This window comes from Macrotis lagotis, chromosome 1 (assembly GCF_037893015.1).
Source record: "Macrotis lagotis isolate mMagLag1 chromosome 1, bilby.v1.9.chrom.fasta, whole genome shotgun sequence".
Taxonomy (NCBI): Eukaryota; Metazoa; Chordata; class Mammalia; order Peramelemorphia; family Peramelidae; genus Macrotis; species Macrotis lagotis.
In genome coordinates this window covers 415,620,870-415,644,656 of record NC_133658.1, presented here as the reverse complement: position 1 = coordinate 415,644,656, position 23,787 = coordinate 415,620,870, and the positions used below count along the sequence as shown (strand labels likewise).

Genomic DNA, 23,787 nt, shown 5'->3' with positions numbered 1-23,787 from the left:
GTACCTTCTATCTGCTAGATGATGCACTAAACCTTTACAAATATCTTATTTGACCCTCACAACTATAGGAGGTAGGTTCTACTAGCCAGTTCCAGTTGGGCAATTCTCCTCCCTCCCTCCCTTCTCTCCTTCCCTCCCTTCCTTCAGTTGCTTCCTTCTTAACTTCTTCCCTCACCTTTTTTTGTCCCCATGAGAACTCATTCCTTTACATGTGGGTACTCTACCCAAAGGAATATAAATTTTGATTGCTGAAGGGCACACAAGATATTTTGGGGTTTGGGGGTTAGTTTTTTTTCTTTTCCACATGCATTTATTCTATCATTTTAAAAAATGGAGCAATTAACTCTTTTGTTGCATGCAGTTTCATTTATGTTTTCTTGAAATAGAGTTCTGGAAAACCAGGCTTTGATAGAGTCTATTGGAATTCCAATTCTAAATCACTCTGGCTCTCATTAACTGGTCAATAATAGCTCCTAGCCCAAGCCTCTTTTGATCATTGTTTGGGTTTTGATGACTCAGAGTGAGTGTAAATAGCAACTGTTTCTGTTCTGGCCAGAAACTTTGAGGGTTTTCTCCTCCCAGTTTGATTTTTTTTCTTGGAGTCATATTTTGTCTCATTTCTTACCTAGCTCTAAATCACTGAATGGGTGTTGATTTAGACAAACTGAGACCTGGGAAAGTTACCTTAACTTAAAAAAGGTAAAGTCTCCCACTGCATCCAATGCAGTCATCCCTATGTCTTGCCCTGTACTCCAGAGAAAAGAGTAAGGCTGATAACTTTGCTCATCTCTGCTTCACTTAAATCCAATTCATTTGAAAGTCAAGACATCATCCTCCTGATGTCATTGATCCTTTTCAAGAACAAAGGACAAACACCAATCACTAGGTTTTTTTCTGAAGTGTATAGTTGTTGACCTATGTTTAGTCTGGTTATAAATATAGAGCTTATATCAGATTGTTTTCTTTCAGGGTGGGGAGGGAGAGGAGGGAGGAAAAGAAATCATAAAACTCAAAACCTCGCAAAAAAGATGATTGGTTAAAACTACCATTGCATGTAGTTGTATTAACAAATAAAATACTTAAATTAAAAAAAAACCAAAGTTTATATTTGTATTGTCTAGTTCTCTGCTCCCTAAATGTCATACATACATAGGAGATGCCTACCAGATTTTTCTTGAATTGAAAAATTTAAGATGTCTGAGTTGAAAGAAATTTTAGAGCTCCATATATCTAGTCAAACCCACTAGTTTTATGGAGATATTAACTAGGTCCAGAAAGAAGTGACTTAGTAAAGTCATTCCACTGAGCTGGGATTCCAACAAAGATCTTAAAAACATTCTCTGCTCTGCTACTGCCAATTGAACTGAATTAAAAAACATTAATTAAATTGAATCAAATAAAACCAATTTATTTCTTAATTTGTTGTGATAATAGATGTATTGATGAGTTGGTTTTCTTCCCCTGGGTCTTGGGGATATTTTTGGCTTTTAACAGTCCAGTCCAAAAACTATCCAAAAAAAGTCCAAAAACATAAATAGTCCTAGAATGGGAGGCAAGAACTAATCTCATTCTACAGAAAAGGTTTGACTTCATGATGCAGTGGAAAGAACCCTAGATTGAGAGGTAGTTCTGAGGTCTACTTCAGGTTCTGGCACTAAATTGCTGAGGGATCTTGGACAATTAGTTATTCCTGCAGTTTTCTTATCTATAAAATGAGGGGAATGCTATCTACCTCTCAAAGTTGTCATGTGGAAACACTGTTAACATTAAAGTTTTATAGATTTGTGAGGTTATTTATCAAATTTATACCTGTCTTCCAAAGAGGTGACTTAGGTTCCTTTTTAATGATTTTTTTATATTTATGTAATTTACTTCTGTGCTATGTCAGAAAGAATGCTGATTTTGAAATCAGAATCTGAATCTTTTCTAGTTATAATCTTGGTCAAGCCATTTAGTTTATACATCTATAAAATGAATGTATTTCTTTCTAGCTCAAAAGTCTATATTAAAATTTCACTTATATTAAAAAAGGATTGATAAGGAACAGGTCAGTTGTTAGGGATGGAAAGGGTTAAATATAGAATTAGAAGGTTAAAATATAGAATCAGTGATGTTAAAAGTTGGATGTGACCCTAAAGATTATTCACAAATGTATAATTACCTTGTTTGGAGTGAATTCAACCATTTTTCTAGTACTTCTGAATTGAGAGCATTTTCAACATGACTCATTTTCTTTTGATCAGGAAGAATGAAAAGTGCTGTAGCATTGCCCTTATACTTCAGCTCTACAACTGTGCAGAAAAGCTCCTTGTCTTGGAAAACACGGGTGTAGAACTCATCTTGGTGCATCATGGGAACTTCAACAACCTTTTCTTCACTCACAAAGAAGTTTTGATTATAAGTGTCATCTGAATCAAATGGTGTTTCCCATTTAGCTTAAGAGAGGGAAGAAAAGATACAATAAAATAGAATTCATAAGAGCCATTTTATAATAATATTCACAGGCCTGAACTAGATACCTCTAAATTAGGGACACATCTTTTTTGTGTGTAATAGATCCTTTTGGTAAAATCCCAGTGAAATCTGAAAATATTTTTGTTGCCTACATTTATAATTTAAGAAAATGCCAAAATTTGGCTAGGAGATAATGAAAATAATGATGTATATTTTTTTTTCATCCATTTAATGGAATTACTGAAATCTCTCCAAGACTTCTAGGCCTCCAGGTAAAAATCTCTTCTCTAAATTGTAGACTTAGATTTTTTTTTAGCTGGAAGAAGCCGAAAAATATCATTTAAATCACTCCTTATTGTATTATTTTCCTGCTCCATAGTTCTTCTTGGAAGAAACTTTGACAAAAACATAAGGAAAAAAATGACAAGAAAAACCCCAACAAAATTCTAGACCAAGGGATCATATGATCATAAATTTAGAGAGTGAAGGAGCCCTAGAATTATTCTAGTACAGCATTATCTTTTTACTGATGAGGAAGATGAAATGATTTTTTTCCCAAGCTCAATTAAATTGCAGAGCCAAGGTTTAAACCTCTATTCTCTGTCTAGAAATCCAGTGCTCTTTCCCCCTTGGCTATATTGCCCTTCTGTAGGCCATTGAGACAATGAAGCTCATGATCATAGATTTGAAGTTGCATGCCAAGAAGTCATTTAGTCCAAGTATTTAATTTTGTAAAACCTGGTCTATTTTGTTATTGATCATTTCAATTATAGATCAATCAATTGAATGAAATTTTCTATAATGTCAGAGGATTAGAATGTAATAGGAGGAGAAAGGAACAGACAGTGAAACTATAGTTAGAACATGAAAATCAGAACTAGAATTGAAGCTGGAAAGGGAAGAGGATCTAAGATAAGGAGAATAAGTGTTTTTAAGTAACTACTGCATGCCAGACACTGTTCTGAATATTTGCAAATATTCTGTCATGAAATGACAAAAACTCTCTGAGGTAGGGGCTATTATTATTCCCATTTTATAAATGAGGAAATTGATGCAGAAAGAAGTTAAATAACTTGCCTAGGGTCACATAGCTAATAAGTGCCTGAAGTTGAATGTAAAGGTCATTCTGACTCCAGAAATGGCACTCTATTTACTATATCATCTCTAAAAGTTAATCTGATAGAATCAAAAGTTTAGAGGATAGAAAGTCATCTAATCCAAGACTCTTATATTACAGATCTGACCTTCAAATAACCCAGGATCAAATTTTGATGGGACAAATAGAAGAACAGGAGAGAGAGAGAGAGAGAGAGAGAGAGAGAGAGAGAGAGAGAGAGAGAGAGAAAAGAGAGTAGAGAAGAGAAGAGGAGAGGAGAGGAGAGGAGAGGAGAGGAGAGGAGAGGAGAGGAGAGGAGAGGAGAGGAGAGGAGAGGAGAGGAGAGGAGAGGAGAGGAGAGGAGAGGAGAGGAGAGGAGAGAGAGATTTTTCTCATTGTCCTATCTAGCAGCTCACAATTGGAATATTTTGTTCAGTTTTGGAAAAATACTGACAAGATGGAATAAAATTCCAAGAAACAGATCACACATTGGGGAGGGAACTGGACATCATACTGCTGTTGAGAAACTAAGAAAAAGAATTAACAATATAGAGGGATGGTATCACACTTAAGTAGAAACAAGTACCTGTATGCTCTATATTGACTTTGAAAATAAAAACAATTGGTATTATCTATGCTGTATTTTATTTATTTTGTTAAATATTTTTCAATTAAATTTTAATCTGGTTCTGGTTGAATCCTGCAGTATTGTGGGCCACACATGAATGGCATGTTTGACATCTCTTATATAGACCATATTGTATATAAAACAGGGATGCAAGAATGATTCAAAATTAGGAAAACAACATAATTAATTACATTTAGAAGAAAAGTCAGTAAATTTAGAGAAAAAACATTTCTACAAAGCACGACATTTATTTATTATAAGTATAACCTTCAGTTACTAAGATTTAGGATCACATAGACTTTGGATTGTGTACTATCTATCAGTGAGACCGCAGAGACTTTGGAGGAATTTCTGAGTGGGGAAGCAGAATCCTGGGGCTTGAAGGTTAATAAACAGCCCTCTTGACTTTTCTGCAGCTTTTGACAACATGGATCTCCCTCTATCCTTTATACTATCTTTTCTTTAGGCTTTCATGACATTAGTATCTTCTGATTCTCCTCCTATCTGACTTTTCCTCAGTCACTTTTGCTGGATTTTCATCTAGGTCATGCCCATTAATAACGAGTATTGCTCAAGGCTATGATTTGAGTGTTCTCCCCTCTATTCTATGTAACTTGATCTCAACAGCTCAGGTGGATTCAATTCTCACATCTACATAAATGATTTATATATATATATATATCAGTTTGCCCAGCCCCAACTTCTCTGATCTCCAGTTTTTATCAGCCAACTATTTGTCATCTCAAAATGGATGTCTTTTGGATAGCTTAAATTCAGCAGTACAGTAGGTTTTTTTTTTTCCTTTCCTCAATCCTCCAGTACTGAATATTTGCATCTTCTAATTTCTTTTCCAATTTTTTCAGTATGAAGTAAACTCTTGGGGTTGTTTTGATTTGCATTCCCTTCCTTTTTTTGTTCTTTATCACAGGAGTTGACTTCCTGGGTAGTGGAAAGGGAGGGATACAGTCATAAATGAAGGTGACATAAAAAAAGATATGAATGAAGACATTTTTATAAAAAGAACTAGGGATCTTTAGAGTAGAGAATAAAATGATTAAGAAGGGGAATGAAAACTGTCTTAAAGTCTATGAAGAACTATCATATGGAAAAAAATTAGGCTTGCTTTACTTGACTTCAGTGATCAGTGCTAGGGTCAAAGGGTGAAGTTATAGAATTTGGCTTTGATTTGAAGCAACCACAACAATAGAGTCTTTCTAATGATCAGATATACAACAGTGTAATGAGCTACTTTGGTAGGTAATTAGTTCACAATCATTAGCAATCTTCAAGCAGATGTTATTGATTACTTGCTCTGAATATTGTACAGAGAATTCATACTTCAATTACAGGATGAATTCAAAGAATTCTGAACCTTCTCCCAAATTGTCAATTCTCCAAATGACCTGATGCTCTCCAAGTTTAGTGTTACCTCTATATATCACCCTCATCCTGGTTCAGCATAACTTTGGAGAGCAGTGAGGTTAAATGGGAGATCATTAATAAACAGACCTGCATCTGAATCCATAAACCAACCACTTCATGTGACTGAACAAGTCATTTCTCCTCAGTGGCCTTCAGTTTCTTTAAAGCAGGAATGCAAATCCTTATCCTTCCTCTTTAGGAAGGGTATTTGTTGATATCAGTATAATTAATAGATCCATATAACATCTATAAATGTTAGCTACCATTCTCTCTGAGTCCTTCAAAATCTCTACCCTACTCCCAACACTGAATCTGATTTTACCTTGTAGCCAAAAACTAATTTTAGCCATAACCAGAGTCTTCGGAAATTCTTTGGACACAATGTTTGCAGGATCTCTGTGACTGACAAAATTGTTATCTCTGAACTGAAAGTCATCTTCAGTCATCCCGTTTCAAATCTGGCAACTGGAACAAAATAGCTCCAGAGGAGAAAATGAGACTAGTGACTTAGTACAGCATTCCCTAACAAATCCAACTCACTTGCATGTCATTGCATCATCTCCCTAATATCATGATCTTCTTTTAGAATGAAGGACAAACAACAACAACATCTCTAAATTACAGCAAAGACTAAAAAGTTGGGGACCCCTGGTGTACTGATCTGAAGCAATCTGTTAGACTTTGTGACTTGGTCAATAGTACTAAAGCAACCTCCCTTTTACCAGAACAATTGCTGACCATTAGTCAGAACCCACAGTAAGAACCTTATGTAAAGAAGGAAACTTCCACATATATCCTAGGGATGCAGGATAACTTTAGAAGACTGATATTTTGAAATCTGATCAATGCAATCTTTTATTGTGGTCTTAGAACACTGACAGCAAAACAGGCTTCCCTTCTCTCTCTGGTGGCATGAAGATATGATACAAAACATATTTTGTTAGTCATGGTTAATGCATTCATTTATTTTGCTTAGCTTCCTTTTCAAAGAAGATTCTATTGATGGCTAGAGAATCATTGAGAAGAATCAATAATTTTTTTAAAAAGAGCATCAAAAAGCATTCTAAAGATATGTTTTTTCCATAACCAATACAGTTTACAAAATACAATGGATCAGCAAGAAGGTGAACCTACCTTATCTACTGAGACACAGATAGATAGCCTTGGGAAATGAATTCAGGTTTTATTTGTTACTCTACTTTCTGAAGAACTATAGACACTATTGGTGGGCCTCACCAAAGAGACTAACCCATAGAAGCAACTGCAAACTGCAATTTTGGTTTTTAGTTGGGATCAACCCAAAAAGAAGGGAGTAGCCTGGATAGATAATGAGAACCAGACCTCTCTGGTTCATAGGCCAATTGTACCTCCCACAATAAATTAATGTCTTGGTCTTCTCATCTAATTTATTCTTTCTTATATGTTTGGGTAATATGAGTCAACAGTCCCAGAGATTAGTTAGTCCTAACTGAGTCAACCCAAAGAACTTGTGATCAAACCCTGAGGAATTTGAAATTATTCTGGAAGGCTAGTGCCCCCATCAGTCTTTTCTATCTCTTTCTATATATTTTACTTTCTGCTTCACCAGTATGCCACTTTAATGGTTTGGGATACACAGTATGGACTGATTGGTAGATGCCTTCTCAAAAGATAAAAGCCAGGAACTGGGAATTAGGAAACTTATGATGTCAGTCTTGACTCACTCTGTGACTCTAGGTCACTCATTTGATTTTTCATATCTCAATTTCCTCATTTGTAAAATGAGAATAATTCCTCTCTTCTTTATATATTCAATACCACCCATCACTTACTTCACAAAATTGTTGTAAGGATCATATAAAAATGTGCTTGAAACTTCTTTTAAATCCATAATGTCTCCTGCAATGTGGAAACTTTTATCAGTCAAGTATCATTTAAGCATTTACTTACAAGTCCTGTGTCAAGTACTGGAGATCAAAACAAAGGCAAAACCAGTTCCTGTCCTCAAAGACTTCACATTCTAATAGGGAGGACAACATGGGAATGACTAGGTACATATAAGTAGGTCACTCATCACCCTTCATACTTAATGAAGACCAAAATGACATTGCAAAGTTGGAGACAAAGTGCATTGTATACAACTATATGAGTAGATGGATGGTAATCTCAGAAAGGAAGGCATAAACAGCTGCAGAGATGGGGAGAAGCCATTGCAGAAGGTAGGCTTTAAGTTGGATTTTGAAAAAAGTCAGAGAAGCCAGGAAGTAAGATGTGAGAAAGAGAGCATTATAGGTATGGAAATAAACCAGTAGAGAGGTTTCATTTGGAAAATGGAGTGTCCTGGGTAAGAAATACCCAATTAGGCCAGATTAACCAAATTTTAGAGTTCATATAAGGGAGTCAAAAGTAAGAAGACTGTAAAGGTGGGAAGGGAACAGATTGTGAAGGACTTTAAATGCTATACAGAGTATTTGTTCAATACTTATAGATATTAATATAATTGGTCTCTGCCCATTCTCATCTCTCATTCTCAACCTCCCTTTACTGTATGGGTTGATATAAATTTTAACTATTGCAAGTGAGTCAAAGAATAGATTTCTAGACCCACAAATTAATGAATCAGATTGACAGAAATAGATACTACTTCTGCATTTCATTCACTCCCCAATTCTAAGAACTTCAGTACTTTTGGAAACATAGTGCTATGATTGTCACATAGACATCAGGGAATGCACAGGCACATTTGGAGGTTGACTGTGTGACTGTGGAGATTTTAGAAATTCTACAGAAATGGCTTTGAGTTTTTACACAGCATGACTTTATATATGAATTCAATCACAACACCAAGGAATGGCCTGGATATGAGTAATTGGAGCAGAGATAAATATTAGAACTTAGGTGATGATATGAAGGGAGTCAGAAATCATGTTCTTTCCCTTGAGATGCATTAGCAATCTTGTGGATATACAATACAAAATCCAAAACTACAAAAGAATGAAAGTCGTTCGTGAACCATTACTAGTCTCATTTTGCAGATGAGGAATTTAAGACAAAGAAAGGTCAAACCATAAAGTGCGTCAGGAATGACATCATAAGTCTCCTTAATCCTAGATCCTGGTTCTTTTGATTTGGAAAGGCTCCTTCCAATCTGTCCATACTATGTATCTGAAAACATTAAAGATTTGTGGCAGCAGAAAGTTTATGAAACATATAGAACTTAATGGTTATGTTGAAAGACAAATAGAACAGTGATAGATGTAATTTGAGTCAAGCAGGGAAGGAAATTTAAGTGAAAAGAGGGGATGAGATTTGGGGCAAAGTCTCTCTTAAAAAAAGTATGAAAAGTGAAAATATAGGGTGACATAAAATAAGCCTGAAAATACCCAGGCAAAATTGGATTTTGGAAGTCAAGTGAGATGATTCTTGTTTCATTTTTGCATGAACCAATTCATTTCTGCAATACATTTCTACCTCAGTTCCAAAGCTTAGAATCTCTAAGCTTCTTTCAAAGACTTGATTTAAATATTACCTTCTGCTTGAGGAATTTTCTGATCCCCCTAGGTGCCAGTATTACCTCTTAAAATTGTATCTATTTTGCATGTATTTTATATATGTACATATATGATCATTTATTTATTCATTCATTCATTTCTTTAAATTCATTTTGTTTTCTCTGAAAGAATTTAAGTTCTTTGAGTTCAGGGACTATTTCATTTTCATCTTTATTCTATAATGCCTAAAACAATAAATGGCATTGATAAATGCCTTTGGATGAACTGATTGACATTTTCCACTTCTAACATTTCATTTTCTGTGATTATAAGAATATAATATAATGGAAAGATTATAATAATCCTTCCAGCTATAAGGTAGGTTCTAAATTTTAACATTCTGCATCTTATGATTCCAATGCCCCTTACAGTTTAAACATGTTGCAGTTCCATGACTGAAACCTTTGCTAAGTCTAACAGTCTATGGGTCTCATCTGACCAAAATTAGCTGTGTTTCTAAACTTCCACATCTAACAAAGATTATGTCCATGGTATCTTATTCAATTGAATGTAAGTTCTTGGAGCACAGGAACTGTTTCTCTTTGTAAGTTAGCACCTACAGTCCCTAGGGCAAAGCCGATGCTTAATAAATGCTAACATGTGCTGCTACAGCTATACACTGAGCAATCTTGAAATTAAACTAAACTAGGAAATACAAGCTACAATTTGTTAAATTGAGAAAGAAAACAATTCTTCCTATCTGGGTGTGGTTCATTTTTCCATCCCCAAATTCTAACAACTGAAGAAAGCACACTGGTCTTAAAGTGGTTTGCATAATTACAAGGTTGACTAAGCCAATACACAAATAGCCTGTGGTGCTGGACCCTACCCTACACTGGTGAAGAATTGGCAGTTTTTACTGAATGTTAAAATATCTTTCTTTTTTGAATCCAGATTCTAGAAAACCCCAAGGAGGAATCATTGATGATAAGCAGTATGGTATAAAGAAAAAAAACATTGGATTTCATGTAAGGAGATCCGAGTCTAAGTATGACAACAAACAGGTCACTTAAACCCTCAGCTGCAAGAAAAAAATGGGAAGATATTCACATAGCTACACATACACCTTGAGTAGATGCTCCAGATGGACAAAGAACTAGAAACAGGACTGAACAGAAGATATTAAGGAGCACATTTTAGAAATTTTTCCATTGATCCAAAGACACCTTTGGGTCTAAAATCCTATCTCTTAAACCCTACTTGTATCCTACTGATGATGGCATATGTTAATAATGGACAAGTACATTTCCGAAGAATTACTATTTCAAGTAACCTAATTGCTATGGTAAGTTACAGCATGATTTGAAATCGAGAGAGGATATAAATACCTGAATAAGTGTTTGCACTACCAGAAAGGAAAGTGAGGTTGTTCTGTTGAGAGAAAGAGGATTAATAGAGAGAAAAGCTAAGCACTGCTCTAACAGCCCCAGCATTGCAATAGGAAAAAGCCTTTAACCCATAGAATGGCTCTGTAATAGAAGGCTTATGGAAAGACATGGACAAAAATTTCATTGAATCAAGAGGTATGACTGGGTTTGATCTGTACCAAAGAGGAAGTACCATGTCCTAGATTCTGAGTTGAAGAATTTTTGATATATGATTATAGTGAGAAAATGTATTGAATACTTAAAATTACATATAATTGTGAGTTGTAAATATTTCCAGAAAAGTAAATAAAAATGACCTATCAATGGCTAATCATCTCAATGCTTCTAGTGAGCTAAAAATCAGGGCAACAGGAAGTTGTGGGAAGAATCCTGAATTGGAAAGAAAGTCTATTGAGTCTTTTGTTGTCAACACAACACTAATGGAAAGTGATCATTGTGGTCCCCACTTCATGGTTTTGATCATAGCTCCAGAGAGAAAGTTATCCTGATTTCATTCTTTGGCAATGGGTGGAGAAGCTTCACCTATAGGGAAGAACCAATTGCTCTAAGCAACAAGTAGATAGATTTAATTCAAGAAAACCCATCAGGTCAAAGATGAGAGAATTTCAAGGGACTGAAACCACACAAAGTTCTAGGGTGGTATAGGAAACTTAAGTAAAGAGGATGAATATTTTAAAGTTGAATAATGAAGGACTTCCTACCAAGAGATATAATGGCTTCTATGGATTCACACAGAAGCTTAAAGCTGAGAAAGATGATATCAAATATTCCTGAATTCCAGGAAGTCTACTCATAAGAAAGTGAGAGGGGAAAAAATTTCTTAACAGAATTCTAGATCTCCCACACTTTTAGTACAGGTTGACAATTCAGATTAGCCTCAATGGAGCCTAAATTGGCTGGGATCCAAAATCTAATCCAGATGGGACTGAGCCAGCTATTTAGGAGGACAAGATATAGAGAAGAGTTCAGTACATCAAGGGGGAAGAAACTAAGAAAGACCAATTCCTTATATGTTTGTATCAAGGACCAGAACTAACATATAACTTGACAAACATCCTTTTTGTTCATTTTCATGATACTCTGTTTTTCTCCCTGTTAACCACAGAATCAAATCTAAAGTCTTGTGTTTGACGTGTAAAAGTTTTCAAAATCTGATCCCTTTCTACCTTTCTAGCATTCCTACAATTTACTCTTCTCTCTGCACCCTATAATCCATCTCTACTGGTCTTCTTGTTATCCCTTGTTTAATATCTTTTTACCCATTTCTTCATCTTTGCACTGGCTGAACACCATATCTGGAATCCTCTCATTCCTTCCCTCTTTCTTTTAGTTTAATTTCCTCCAAGACTTAATTCAAATCCTACTTTGTGCAGGAGGTCCTTCTCAGTTCTCCCAGCTGTTAATAACTTTCTCTCTCATCTCATCTTTCATTTATTCTGAATAAATCTTTTATGTACAGTTTTCCCCCCATGTTATTTCCTCCATTCCAAGGCAAGTTCCTTGAGGACAAGAACTATTTGGGACTTCCTTTGTATCTTTAGTACTTAATACAATTTCCAGCACATATAAATGGTTAATGAACTCTTGTTGACTAACTGATAATAAATAGCCTGGCATAGTGAGAACTGGATAAAGGTTCAAATATCAGCTCTGGCACTAATTTCATGGGTTATCTTGGGCAAGAACCTTACTTGAATAAATAAATAAACAAGCAAATAAACAAATAAATAAAAGTTGCCTTACTGAGTCTATGTAGATGTCTATCTATAATATCTCTTTTACCAATAATTTTCTATAATTGCATGGTTACAAAAACAACAAAAAAGCAAAATGAGAATCTACATCGAAAGTTGTATGGTAATCGTCAAGATATAAAGCAGAAGTGGAGGGAAGAACTAAATCTTCTTTTCTTTTTTCCAAACAGATCTGAGAGCTCATGCAGTCCAACCACCTTGATTTAAAAAAACAAAACAATAACAAAAAACAGAAAAAGAAAAAAAACAGGCTTAGTGGAGGGGTGGGGTGAAGTACCATTAAGAGATTCAAACCCAGGTCCTGCAAATCTAAATCCAGTAGTTTTGATCATTAGGACCCCAGGTCAAGAGAAAAGGTGGTGTAAGCAAGAAGCTAGTAGGAAACTCCAGTGGAACAAATCCTATGGGTTTGCCTATGAGAAAATATGTGATGTGATGGGCCCAACAGTCTTATAAAATATTTTTTTTTACCTTGAGAATATAGTAAGCCATCCAGATGAGCCCACAAATCTTACCTTTATAGAATATGTAATTTACAAGAACTATTACTGTGTTTTCATTGAGTCTGTCAAACAGATTCTCAATTTTCCCTTGGGTCTGCTTTTTTACATAATCATTCACTTGCTGGGTTGCCAAATCAGTGTTCTGGAAGTTAGTAGGGAAAACTTCTGTAGAGTATAGAGACTTGCTGTCTTCTTGGAACTTCTCTAGAAATTCCATATATTTGCTAATAAACAAGGCATTGCCTGTGCTTAGTTGGAACATGTCATTTGGGAGATTGAAGGAATGGATGAGCTGTTGAAAACCTCTGTGAATTTCAGCCTCTGAGATCTCTGTCAAGTTGAATTTCAGACCCTCTAGGAGCTGAGTGAGAGTTGTTCCTCTAGCTCCCAGAGAAAGGAGGGCAAAGGCAGTTGAAATGCTCATGGGAGAGAAAAGGACATTCTTGCTGGAGTTGTCTGAAGCAAGCTTCTTATACAGATGGAATGCAAAATCAGCATTGCTTGTGGATATTTTGGAGGAAATAGGTTGCTCCTCCTGGTTCTGGTTACCAGTCTGAACCTCCTCTGGGTTGGGGAAACACAGCCCATTCATGTAGAATATAGCCAAGAGCAGCACCAGAAAGTAGGAAGACTCCATTCTTCCCATCTCTAACCTGTGGAAAGGAAGGATCACTGAGGTCATTGCAGGCAAAAATGCTAAGCAGTTAGGTAGCTCAGTGGGAAAAGTATTGTGTGTGGAGTCAGGAAAACTTATCTCCTAAGTTCAAATCTTAGCCAGTTGCTAATTGTGTGACTTTGGGCAAGTCACACAATTTCCTCTTTTATAAAATGAGCTGAAGAAGGAAAATACAAACAATTCTAGTATCTTTGCCAAGAAAATTCCAAATGGACTCATGAAGAGTCAGATATGACTGAACATCTTTCCCTGACTTCTTTTTAAACTGAAGGACTCTTACAATTACCAGTCCTTTATTTATTTTCAGGATCACAAACAGATGGGTAAAAAATTGAAGTCTGTCTTTGGCCCTTCCTCTTTTTATTCCTTTTCATCTTTCCTTGTTCCCCCTTTCAATCCTCTCATTTCCCCATATGTCTGAAAGGTGTTCTCACTCTCCTTTAGAATCTCATTGCTAGGGATGGCTAGGTGGCACAGTGGATAGAGCACTGGCCCTGGAGTCAGCAGTACCTGAGTTCAAATCCGACCTCAGACACTTAATAATTACCTAGCTGTGTGGCCTTGGGCAAGCCACTTAACCCCATTGCCTTGCAAAATTAAAAAAACAAAACAAAAACAAAAAAATCTCATTGTTATTGATACCTAGTGAGATATTGATAACTGAAGTTTGACAGTGCATGATCTTCCCCCACTGCAATTTTTGCATTTAAATAAGGGTTACTGAAAGACCAAAAGACTGCAAACTCAAAGGAATTGATTGATCATTCCTTAGGATTGAAGGAGTGGGTTAGGACAATGATGGAAAATTTCAAATCATAATCTACTCTAAGAATACATAAAGGATTGGATAGAACCAGAGGGAATCTTAGAACTAAGGTCATCTCATCTTCTTTAGTTATAGACAAGGTGGAAATATATTCAGGAAAATTATGATGATGGAGATCACACAGATAATTCATTATAAATCTAGGACTAGAAGAATCTTTAATCTACTTTAACCTTTAATTCTACTTTAATGATGAAAAGGATTTGGCTGTTATTATTCAGTCATATCTAACTCTTTGTGATTCCATGGATTCTCTTGGCAAATATGATGGGGCAATTTGCATTTCTCTCTCCAATGCAGGCAAACAGAGGTTAAATGATTTGCCCAAGGTCACAAACCTAGTAAGATTCTGAGACTGAACTTGAATTCAGGTCTTCTTAACTCCAGGCTCAGTGCTCTATCTATTGAGCAATCTACCTGTCTAAAAGGGACAAAGGGACCTTAGAAATGAACTAACCCATTCCTTTCATTTAACAGTTGAGGAAACTAAGGCAAAGAGAAAGGGGAGCATTTACCCAAGGTCACACAGTGAGTAAAAGAACAAGGATTACAATTCAGGTCTTCTGAGTTCTTGTTATTTCTTACACATACCCCTCCTACTAGACACTTGCCTTTGATTCATTTGTTCCCAAGAAACTGATCATTTCTCCTGAGAACAAAGACATTCTAGTATCATGCCAATGCAACTCAGTGTTTCATATTCAATCAAACAATAGCTCAACAGACATCTGTTAAGTACAAAGGTATACTAATAACCAGTTAGCTTGGAAAACAAAACTTGTGCTCAGAAAACACTTTTAACCCACATTATTATCATTTTCTCTATCACTTACTTTACTTTAGACAATTGATAACAGTCAACCAGGCCCTGATTTGCAGCTTGTGCAGATTTCCAAGGTGCTGTTCATTCTCCCAAACTCATAGCATGACTGTATTATGTGCCTACTGTGTGTCAGAGTCTGAGCTAGTTTCTGGGGACAAAAAAAATAAAACTGCAACAGTTTTGTGTTTCAGATATCAGTGAAATATTCTATTTAATATCTTCATTAATTTAAGGCACCTGCTATGAGGAACTGAGAAAATACCTTGTCTTCACCTCCAGGATAATAATGAACATTCTAACTGAGCTTGTATATTTTTAAAAAATATTGTTCTGGGGGCGGCTAGGTGGTACAGTGGATAGAGCGCTGGCCCTGGAGTCAGGAGTACCTGAATTCAAATCTGACCTCAGATACTTAATAATTACCTAGCTGTGTGGCCTTGGGGAAGTCACTTAACCCCATTGCCTTGCAAAAAAGCTTAAAAATATACTGTTCTGTTTATATCACAAAGATCATTCAGTTTCCCTCACCAAAAATTCATTAGCAGGGGTCCAGGGTAATTGAAATATAAAAGAAAATTAAGCTATTGAAAATCATTTTGCCATCCCATGCTTACAAAATCAGGCTACTTTGGTATAGTAAATCATAGACACCAAAGAAGTCAGAATTGGAAGGAATCCTAGAACTCAGAATGTTAGAAAACTGAACTGAAGACACCTTAAAACAAAGTCAGAATTGAGAAGATCTTGGAGTATAGAATGTCAGAACTGAAATCATTAGGTTTGGGTAAACCCTTAGTTCATTATACTTATTCCTATTTCCATATCATAGTATGGTTTAAAAAGAATTTCCTTCAAAAGCAATCCTGTAAAATAGGCAAAAAAACTAGTTTACATACAGATGAGAAAACTGAGATACAGAGTCATACAGCTAGAAATTTACCCCGCTTTTCTTCCATGATGGTTTCCTTTTAATTAATGGCAGAACTGATATGAGAAGTTGGATTTCACCTCTGGGGTGAATTAGAAAGAGCTCTGCAGTCAATCAAAGGACCTTGAATTTGAATCATGATTCTAGTACTTAAATCTGTATAAGTTTAAGCAAGTCACTTTCCAACTGTTGGTCTCAGTTTCTTTATTAGTAAAATGCATCAGTTGGACTAAGGTCCTTTTCAGCTTTAGTATTCTCTGATTCCATTAACCCAAATATCAAAGAGTAAAGAGATTTATTTACCTGAGCAAAAGAGTTTGGATTAGGAAAACATTACTTACCACTCACTCCCAAACTAAACTGAGCTTCTTACTTTGCTCACTGTCAATTTTCACTCTTATATTAGAAAAAGCTCCTCCCCCAATTTAGTAAGCAGGAAATAGAACAACACTGGTTCTTATTTTTCATGCTGAGACTGGCAAAATGATGATTTCCAGTAACTTGAAGTTTCTTTTATTTGCCTATTTCCCACACAGAGATTAAGGCCATGTGTTTAAAGATGAATTTCATATTGTATTTTCCTGTATATGATCTCAGCCAGAAGGAAGAATTTAGTAAGAGCAACAGGAACACAGGGAGGTCAAAATCTATTAGTTACCTAATCTGTATAGGCAATAAAAACATTATGATTGTACCTATGTTATCTTGGTTAGATTAGCAACATATTCAGGTCTATTAACAAATTAAGGATTGTTTACTCTGGGAAAATTATGCAAATGATGCTTCTATTACTTGATTCCCAAAGGTACTGGATTTTGTTGTTAGTACTTTTCATGCTTGAGTTTGAGGTGTTCAATATCTAACAGTTAATTTATTAGATGTGAGAATCAGAATTCTAAAAAGTCATAGAAAGTCAGATTAAAAGGGAACATTGGAAATCATCTCCTCTAGTTCTTTCATTTTACAGATGAAGGAATTGAGTCCAAGAAAGGAAAAATGATTGGTCTGAGGGAGAGATACCATTCAAATCCAGGCCCTCTGACCTCTGATAAAAAATAAAAAAACTTTTCTGATAAAAATCAAAAAACCTTCCATCACTCTAAAAATGCTAACTGGCATTATATTGGCTTTAGAGTTTGTAATAAGGCATCTCATCTGATCTAACAACTCTGGGAAATAGGTACTCTTATTAAGCCCAGTTTATAGATGAAGCAACTGAGGCAGATACAGACTAAGTGACTTGCCCAGGGTCACACAGTCTGTAATTGTTTGAAGTAGGATTTGAACTCAGGTTTCCTGAATCTAAAGCTAGCATGTTATGTACTGAAAACCAGACATAGTGTCCAAGACAAGAGAAGAACTAGCTCCACTGCTCTTTGCTCTGATATCTAGAGTACTTTGTTCTGTTCTGGGTACCAAAATTCAGGATGATCTTTGATAAATTGGGTTATATCCAGAGGACAGCAACTAAGATAAGGAGGAGACTTAAGGTAGGGCCAAATATGGATCAGCTGAAAGAACAGTGAATGTTTAACCTGGAATGTAATTTGTGTCTCCAAATATTGGAAAGCTGTCATATGAAAAAAATTTAAAATTATTCTCATAGGTGTCAGAAAGCAAAATTAGCACAGACAGGTGGAAGGTGCAGAAAGGTAGATTTTGAATAATGTAAATATAATACTTCCTTTGGACTACTGTCCAAACATGTACTCACATACATGTTCCCACAGAAAGGCAGCTGCTACTCCCATCAATTCTGTGGGTTTGTATCTCCAAGCATCATGATTCAAATCTCTACATGATATATTTCCCATTAATAGTCAGGTTATCAGGAAATTAGTTTAATAATATTCTGAATATAAACACTAAAAACTAACAAATAAATACCCACAGGAAAAACCTCCAAGAGGATTCTATTTGAAACCATGAATCTGTACTTCATACATATATATATATATATATATATATATATATATATATATATCATCTTATATTTGACTCCATTCCATGTATTTTGAAATTCAGTGACATGGCCTTCTTTGCACATTGCCATATATGTATATGTCCATGCTATAGTAAATTTACCCTTTAAGAAAACACTATTTATGAGGTGATTTTTGTCTTGTTTCCTTTGCATTTAGGCAAATTCTGCCTCTCTGTGCTATGCTCATGGGGAACAGGACAAATTGTATCCAACTAATATGATGCAATAAATAAACATCACTTTGAGATGATAACCCCAGGGACATTCTCTGATTACCAATGTTTTTCCTACTGAATTTGAGTAGGTGATTCATAAGTTCTTTTCAGACTCATATTTTATGTTCTAACATTTTATTAATAATAACATCAATAGTATTTATGCAATTCTTTAAGGTTTTCCAAGGAAGTCCATCCAGTAAAGGCATGGCCACCTTGATTGGAAGGCATAACACATAGAGCTGGAAATCAGGGAATTGGATCTTCAGTTGGGTCTTTTCCCCATAGAATCATACTCTTCAAAAGTGGTTCATTGGAAGAATTTCAGACTGAAAACCTCCAGTATAGAGAGGACATTATTCAAATCAATTTTTACTAGGGTCCCACTTGGGACCAGTTTCTATGTAGGAAACAAAAGAATTATGTTTCAAGTTTCTTGCCATGGAATTTTTTTTCATTTAAAATAAAATTGGGAGTTAGTGATATTTAAGGTATCTCTATCATTTATTTTCTGTGTTCTAAGATCCCTTCCAAGTTTAGAAGTATAGAATCTTGTGTTTTAAATTCTATTTTCTAAGGTCTTCTCCAGCTGTATGCTTACATTGTTTACTGTCTTCTTTCTATGTTCACTTCCCAGCTGCCTTCTCTTTCTCCCACTTCCAAAAGAATTACATTTAACTTCCCCTTCAACTGTTTCTTTCTCCCCCTCTTCTCTCATCCTGGGATCTTTCCTACTGTCTCCCAATGTCACTTCCCACCATATTTTTTCATGATATTAAAGCAGTTTGTGACAAAAAAAATGAATTTACAGATTATCAACATATGCTCCTCTTTTTATAGATGCAGAAACTGAGGTATAGAGAGGGAAAGTGTCTTGCCTTCCCAGATGAAGGTCAACATTTAAAAGAAAATTCTCAATCTAGTATTTTTTTCATTAGACCATGCTACCCCCTTCCTGCTACATCCACTCCAGGTTATGGAAATTATTTAAAAGCATGATAATAATCAGCACTTCATCAGTGAATATCAACATTCTCCCCATGGAGTCCTGGCAAGATTCTTCCTTTCTCTGGGCTTTGGTTCAGAGAATTTGAGTAGGTAATACATAAACTCTATTCAGGCTTTTATTTCATGTTCTATTATTTTGTTAATATTTGTCCTTTATTCTCCAAGAAGACCATGACATTGTGCCATGTACATGAATTGGATTTGGAGCCATCTGGGTCCAGTGTCTAGATATAGATGAAAATATCTGGAGGTGACCCTGGATACAAAGCAATCATTGTTAAGTCACTTGTCCAAGGTCATGCAACTATGTTTATGTGTCCAAGGTCTGAGGCCACATTTGAACTCAGGTCCTCCTAATGCCGGAGGCCAGAGCTCTACCAAATCTAACAATAATAGTATCTATGTAGTGCTTTAATGTTTGCAAAGCACTTCAAAAATATCATCTCATTTTATCCTCACAGAAACCATAGGAGGAACATACCAATTTTATCCCTATTTTTTTTTAATAGATGATAATTGAAGCAGACAGAGGTTAAATGGCTTCCCTGGGGTCACAGAGTTAGCAAGTGATTTGAATTCATCTCTTCCTGACTCCAGTCTAGTACTGTATCCTTTATACCATCTAACTGCTTCCTAATTGTGTAATCTTATGGTTATTGGATTCTCTGTCTCTACTTGGTAGCAGAATTGGTATAGAACACAAGACAAATATAAGCCTTTCCCTAGGAGTATTACAAAAAATTTCTATGCAAATTATGAATATTTCATAATGTTTGGCATAAAATCTAGGGTTTTTTGTTTATTTCTTTTCTGTTTTAGTCTCTCAACAATGAATGACTGGTTTCATTCCAGTGAAACACAGAGGTAACATAAATAATCATATTTAAATAAAAACAAATATAGAGGCTTCAAAAAGAACTTTTGAGCTTTAGTGGGATTACACTAAAGTCCTTTTTGTTGGTGTTTGCCCTAGTAGAGAATATTGTGCAAGATATGTTCTCTTCTGCAAACATTCTTTGGACTATGCTCTGTGTTCTATCTTCAATAATGACCTTGTCTAAATAATAGCACCCTCCATTTCAGCAGTTACCTAAAATAGAAGAAAATGCAAAATACCCATTGTAGTTGTTTTGGGTTCTTTTGTGATGCTGTGCATTTCTTCATGGAAATAAATTTTCAATAGACCATGAGTCAACGTTAAGGGAGGACCACAAAGAATACCTTGCAAACATTTCAGTCTTCATGTCTCTTTTCTATTGAGCATGCTCACAGAGACAGAAACCAGGACATAGAATTCACCAGGATCATTAAGCAAGGACAACTACCAAAAAATTGATTTCTAAAATCTGGAAAGTCCTTACAGTTAGTTTAGGAAAAGACCTGAATTCAAATCCCAGATTGGTGAAACCCTCGTTTTTCTATTTTTACTTTGAGAGAAGTGTACTAGATATTAACTAAAGTTTCTTCCAATTCTAAATTCTATGATTCTATGTAGGCATCCAAAATAATGTAGTTAAAAAGGACATGAAACTAGAAAACAGGAGACTTGGATTTTAAAAATGACTGAGTCTCTGGGGCAGTTAGGCGACACAGTAGGTAGAGTACTGGTCCTGGATTCAGGAGGACCTGAGTTCAAATTTGACCTCAGACAATTAATAATTACCTATCCATGTGACCTTGGGTAAGTTATTTAACCCCATTGCCTTATAAAAAGTCAAAGAAAAAAGTGCCTGAGTCTCTTAAATAAATATGATTCGGTAAGTAAGACATTTCCTGTCTCTGAACCTCAGTTTTTTCATCTGTCAAGTCACTCATTTGAGCACCTACCACATGCTGAGGATGTGCTAAGTGCTGCATATCCAAAGAAAAGCAAAAGATAGTTCCTGCTTTCAAGGAGTTCCTAGCTGAATGAGGGAGAGAATATGCAAATAATCAAGTAAAAACAAGATTCATCCTGGATAAATTGGAACTAATTTAGAAAAGGGTGACAGAATGAAGGGCAATTGGGAAAGGTTTCCTATAGAAGATGAGTCTTGTGTTCAAAAAAGCAGCAGGGAAGATAGGATACTAAGGGTTGCCTTATTTCAAAGGACCAAATCTCTCTCCCTCACCTTCTCCCCCTGTCTCACTATGTGTTTGTCTCTGTCTCTGTCTTTTTCTCTGCTTCTCTCTCTCTCTCTCTCTCTCTCTCTTTGGCTCTGTCTGATTGTCTGTCTCTGTATGTATGTCTGTGTCCGTGTCAGTGTCTGTGTTTGTGAAAGTACATCTAGGTTAGGTCATCTCCTCCAGAACGTTAAACTTTCTCTACTGAGCTAGATAGATCCCACCGATCTCCTTGTCTCAAAAGTCCATTAATACTTGTTCTCTAGATCACTTACTCCCAGAGTTGGAAACAGGGACCAAAGGATCAGAAATTTAAAGGCAACCTACTTCCTCACCCAGTCAGGGAACACACACCATCTAGTTGTTTACATCAAATATAAAGACAATTCTTTGGTTTCTCTAACCACACATCTACTATGGGTAGGGATTATAGCTTCTTGGTATTAATTTCTGTAATGAATATCTTTAAGGCCATTTCTCCACCTATTTCAATGCTGATCTAACACCAGACCTTTTCAAGATAAATGCTTCAATAAGCATACCTTACAATTTCTCCTTTTATTTATCAGTTTTGAGTTATTCTCTTAAAATTATTCTCTAAAGTTTATAGCCCCATTCATCTCATCAATTATACCTATATACCTATGCAAATTCAAATTATAAAATTTTTTCACCATAGTTCTTAGCAAGACCTGGTCAAGGCACAGACATTTGCAGCAAAATCCATTCCTTCTGATAACTTAAAGTAGAAGTGAGAGTAGAGGACAAGAGATTTCCAGAATAATTTCAGAAGCTTCAGTATCAATGGTCTGTTCAAGATAGTTCAATAATGAGGTTTATCATAGTACCCTGGAAGACTACTAAGAGAATCCAACCAACCTAGAAGAATGAGAATATCTATTTTGTCTTTGCCTTCCTTTTGCTTAATTGTGGGTTTTTTTTAAAAATTTGCAAAATTAAGCCTTCTAATAAACAGTCTCTGTTGGCCTCAATTCTCATCTGTTAAAAATAAAAAAAAAACAACATAAACCACCCTGTCTTTAGTTTGCTTAGTGTCTCTTGTTTGTAGCATTAGGACTCAATGGAAACTACACATGAGAGAGGCAGCTTTTCTAGTTTAGTACTAAGAAATTCTCTGAAAACCTCAAATGCCCTCACGAATTATTAATACCATCTTTTGAAATCATCAAAAAAATTAGAGTCATGAAAGAGAATGACCTGTGCCAATTGACCTCCCTAAGCTGCCATGAAAAACATGACCCTTCTGCCACTTTCTATAATTCCTATCATTTCTTGACAGCCTCTGATATAATGTGATAGTGAGAAGTCCTTAATATTGAACAACAGCATACAATAGGTATTCAGCAAATGCTCATTGAATTGAATTTAGTTTAATGCACTTTCACTGCTGTAGATATCTTATCAGGGACACTGGTAAGATCAATGAGTTTTTGGTCCTCACAGTCTATGAGTGAGCCGGCAGATTGTCAGGAAACTTAGGTTCACATCAAAACCTGGATCTTACATGTCAAACAGAGGAGTTTTTATTTGATCCATGAGATTAAAGAGAGCCACTGGAGTGTTTTGAGTAGGTGAGCAATATGGTTAGATGTGCAGTTTAGGGAAAACATTGTTGTGGAGGATGAATTGCAGAGATATGTAAAGCAGATAGATTAAGAGGAGATTACTGTTATAGGCAAGAGATGGGTTTAAAATGTAGCTTCAAAAAAGCAGGATCTCCCACCTCCTCCCAAAAAGACTAGGTCACTTTGCTTTTTTGGAGTAGTAGGGATAATGAAAACTAACAAAAGAGCTCTCAGTTCTCATTTTGGATTTATTTTCTCTGACATGAAAAATAACCTTGGCATTGGAAATGATCAAACAAAAGTGATTGATAGAGCTGATAGGAAATAGCAAGAGAACATCTAGCTGTTACCAATGAATTCAAGTCAGCTGACCCAGATGTGTTTGAACTCTGACTCCTGTCTTTTTGGTTTCCATTTCATCTTCTATAAAATGAGGGGATTTCACATGATTGTCTCTAAGGTTTATACTAGTTCAAGGGAAGATGGAGGTCTCAATAGAAGTGATCACTCCTATTTTCAAGGTTTATGGATTATCGTGACTTAGATTGTAGTTCATTTGTTTACATGCTGTCAGTTAACTAATAACTAATTTTTTTTCTATGATTGGTTAAATCTTGCCCTTCAGAAGTCCTATTGGAGGACCAATTTAGGGACTGATTTTGTTCAGAATCTTAATGTTTACTGAGTAAAGTCTTTTACCAGCAATAACGTTGTAGGTCTGCCAAGTGCAAACATTTCCCAGTTGGTAAACATTGAATCATATTCTGTGTTTCCCAGATGTAATGACTGCTGGGACTCCAGGTGTGACTGAATTGGAAAGGAAAGGCACTTGGTTCTTATAAATTTACTTTGCTCAATAAAAC

At 35.7% G+C, this 23,787-nt stretch overlaps 1 protein-coding gene across 2 annotated transcripts in view; it reads right to left on the bottom strand.

Moving 5' to 3' along the window:
• LOC141506325 (alpha-1-antichymotrypsin-like) overlaps positions 1-16,465 on the bottom strand; it is a 30,586-nt gene extending 14,121 nt beyond the window's left edge. Inside the window, exons 1-3 of one of the 2 annotated variants that reach the window (XM_074213006.1) lie at positions 16,370-16,465; positions 12,788-13,428; positions 2,162-2,435 (exon numbers count right to left, since the gene is read on the bottom strand). In XM_074213006.1, coding sequence (XP_074069107.1) covers positions 2,162-2,435; positions 12,788-13,421 — 908 coding nt within the window. In that variant the 5' untranslated portion in view covers positions 13,422-13,428; positions 16,370-16,465. The remainder of the gene's footprint in view (positions 1-2,161; positions 2,436-12,787; positions 13,429-16,369) is intronic. The other variant, XM_074213005.1, reaches the window with a different exon arrangement.
• Between the last annotated feature and the right edge of the window lie 7,322 nt (positions 16,466-23,787).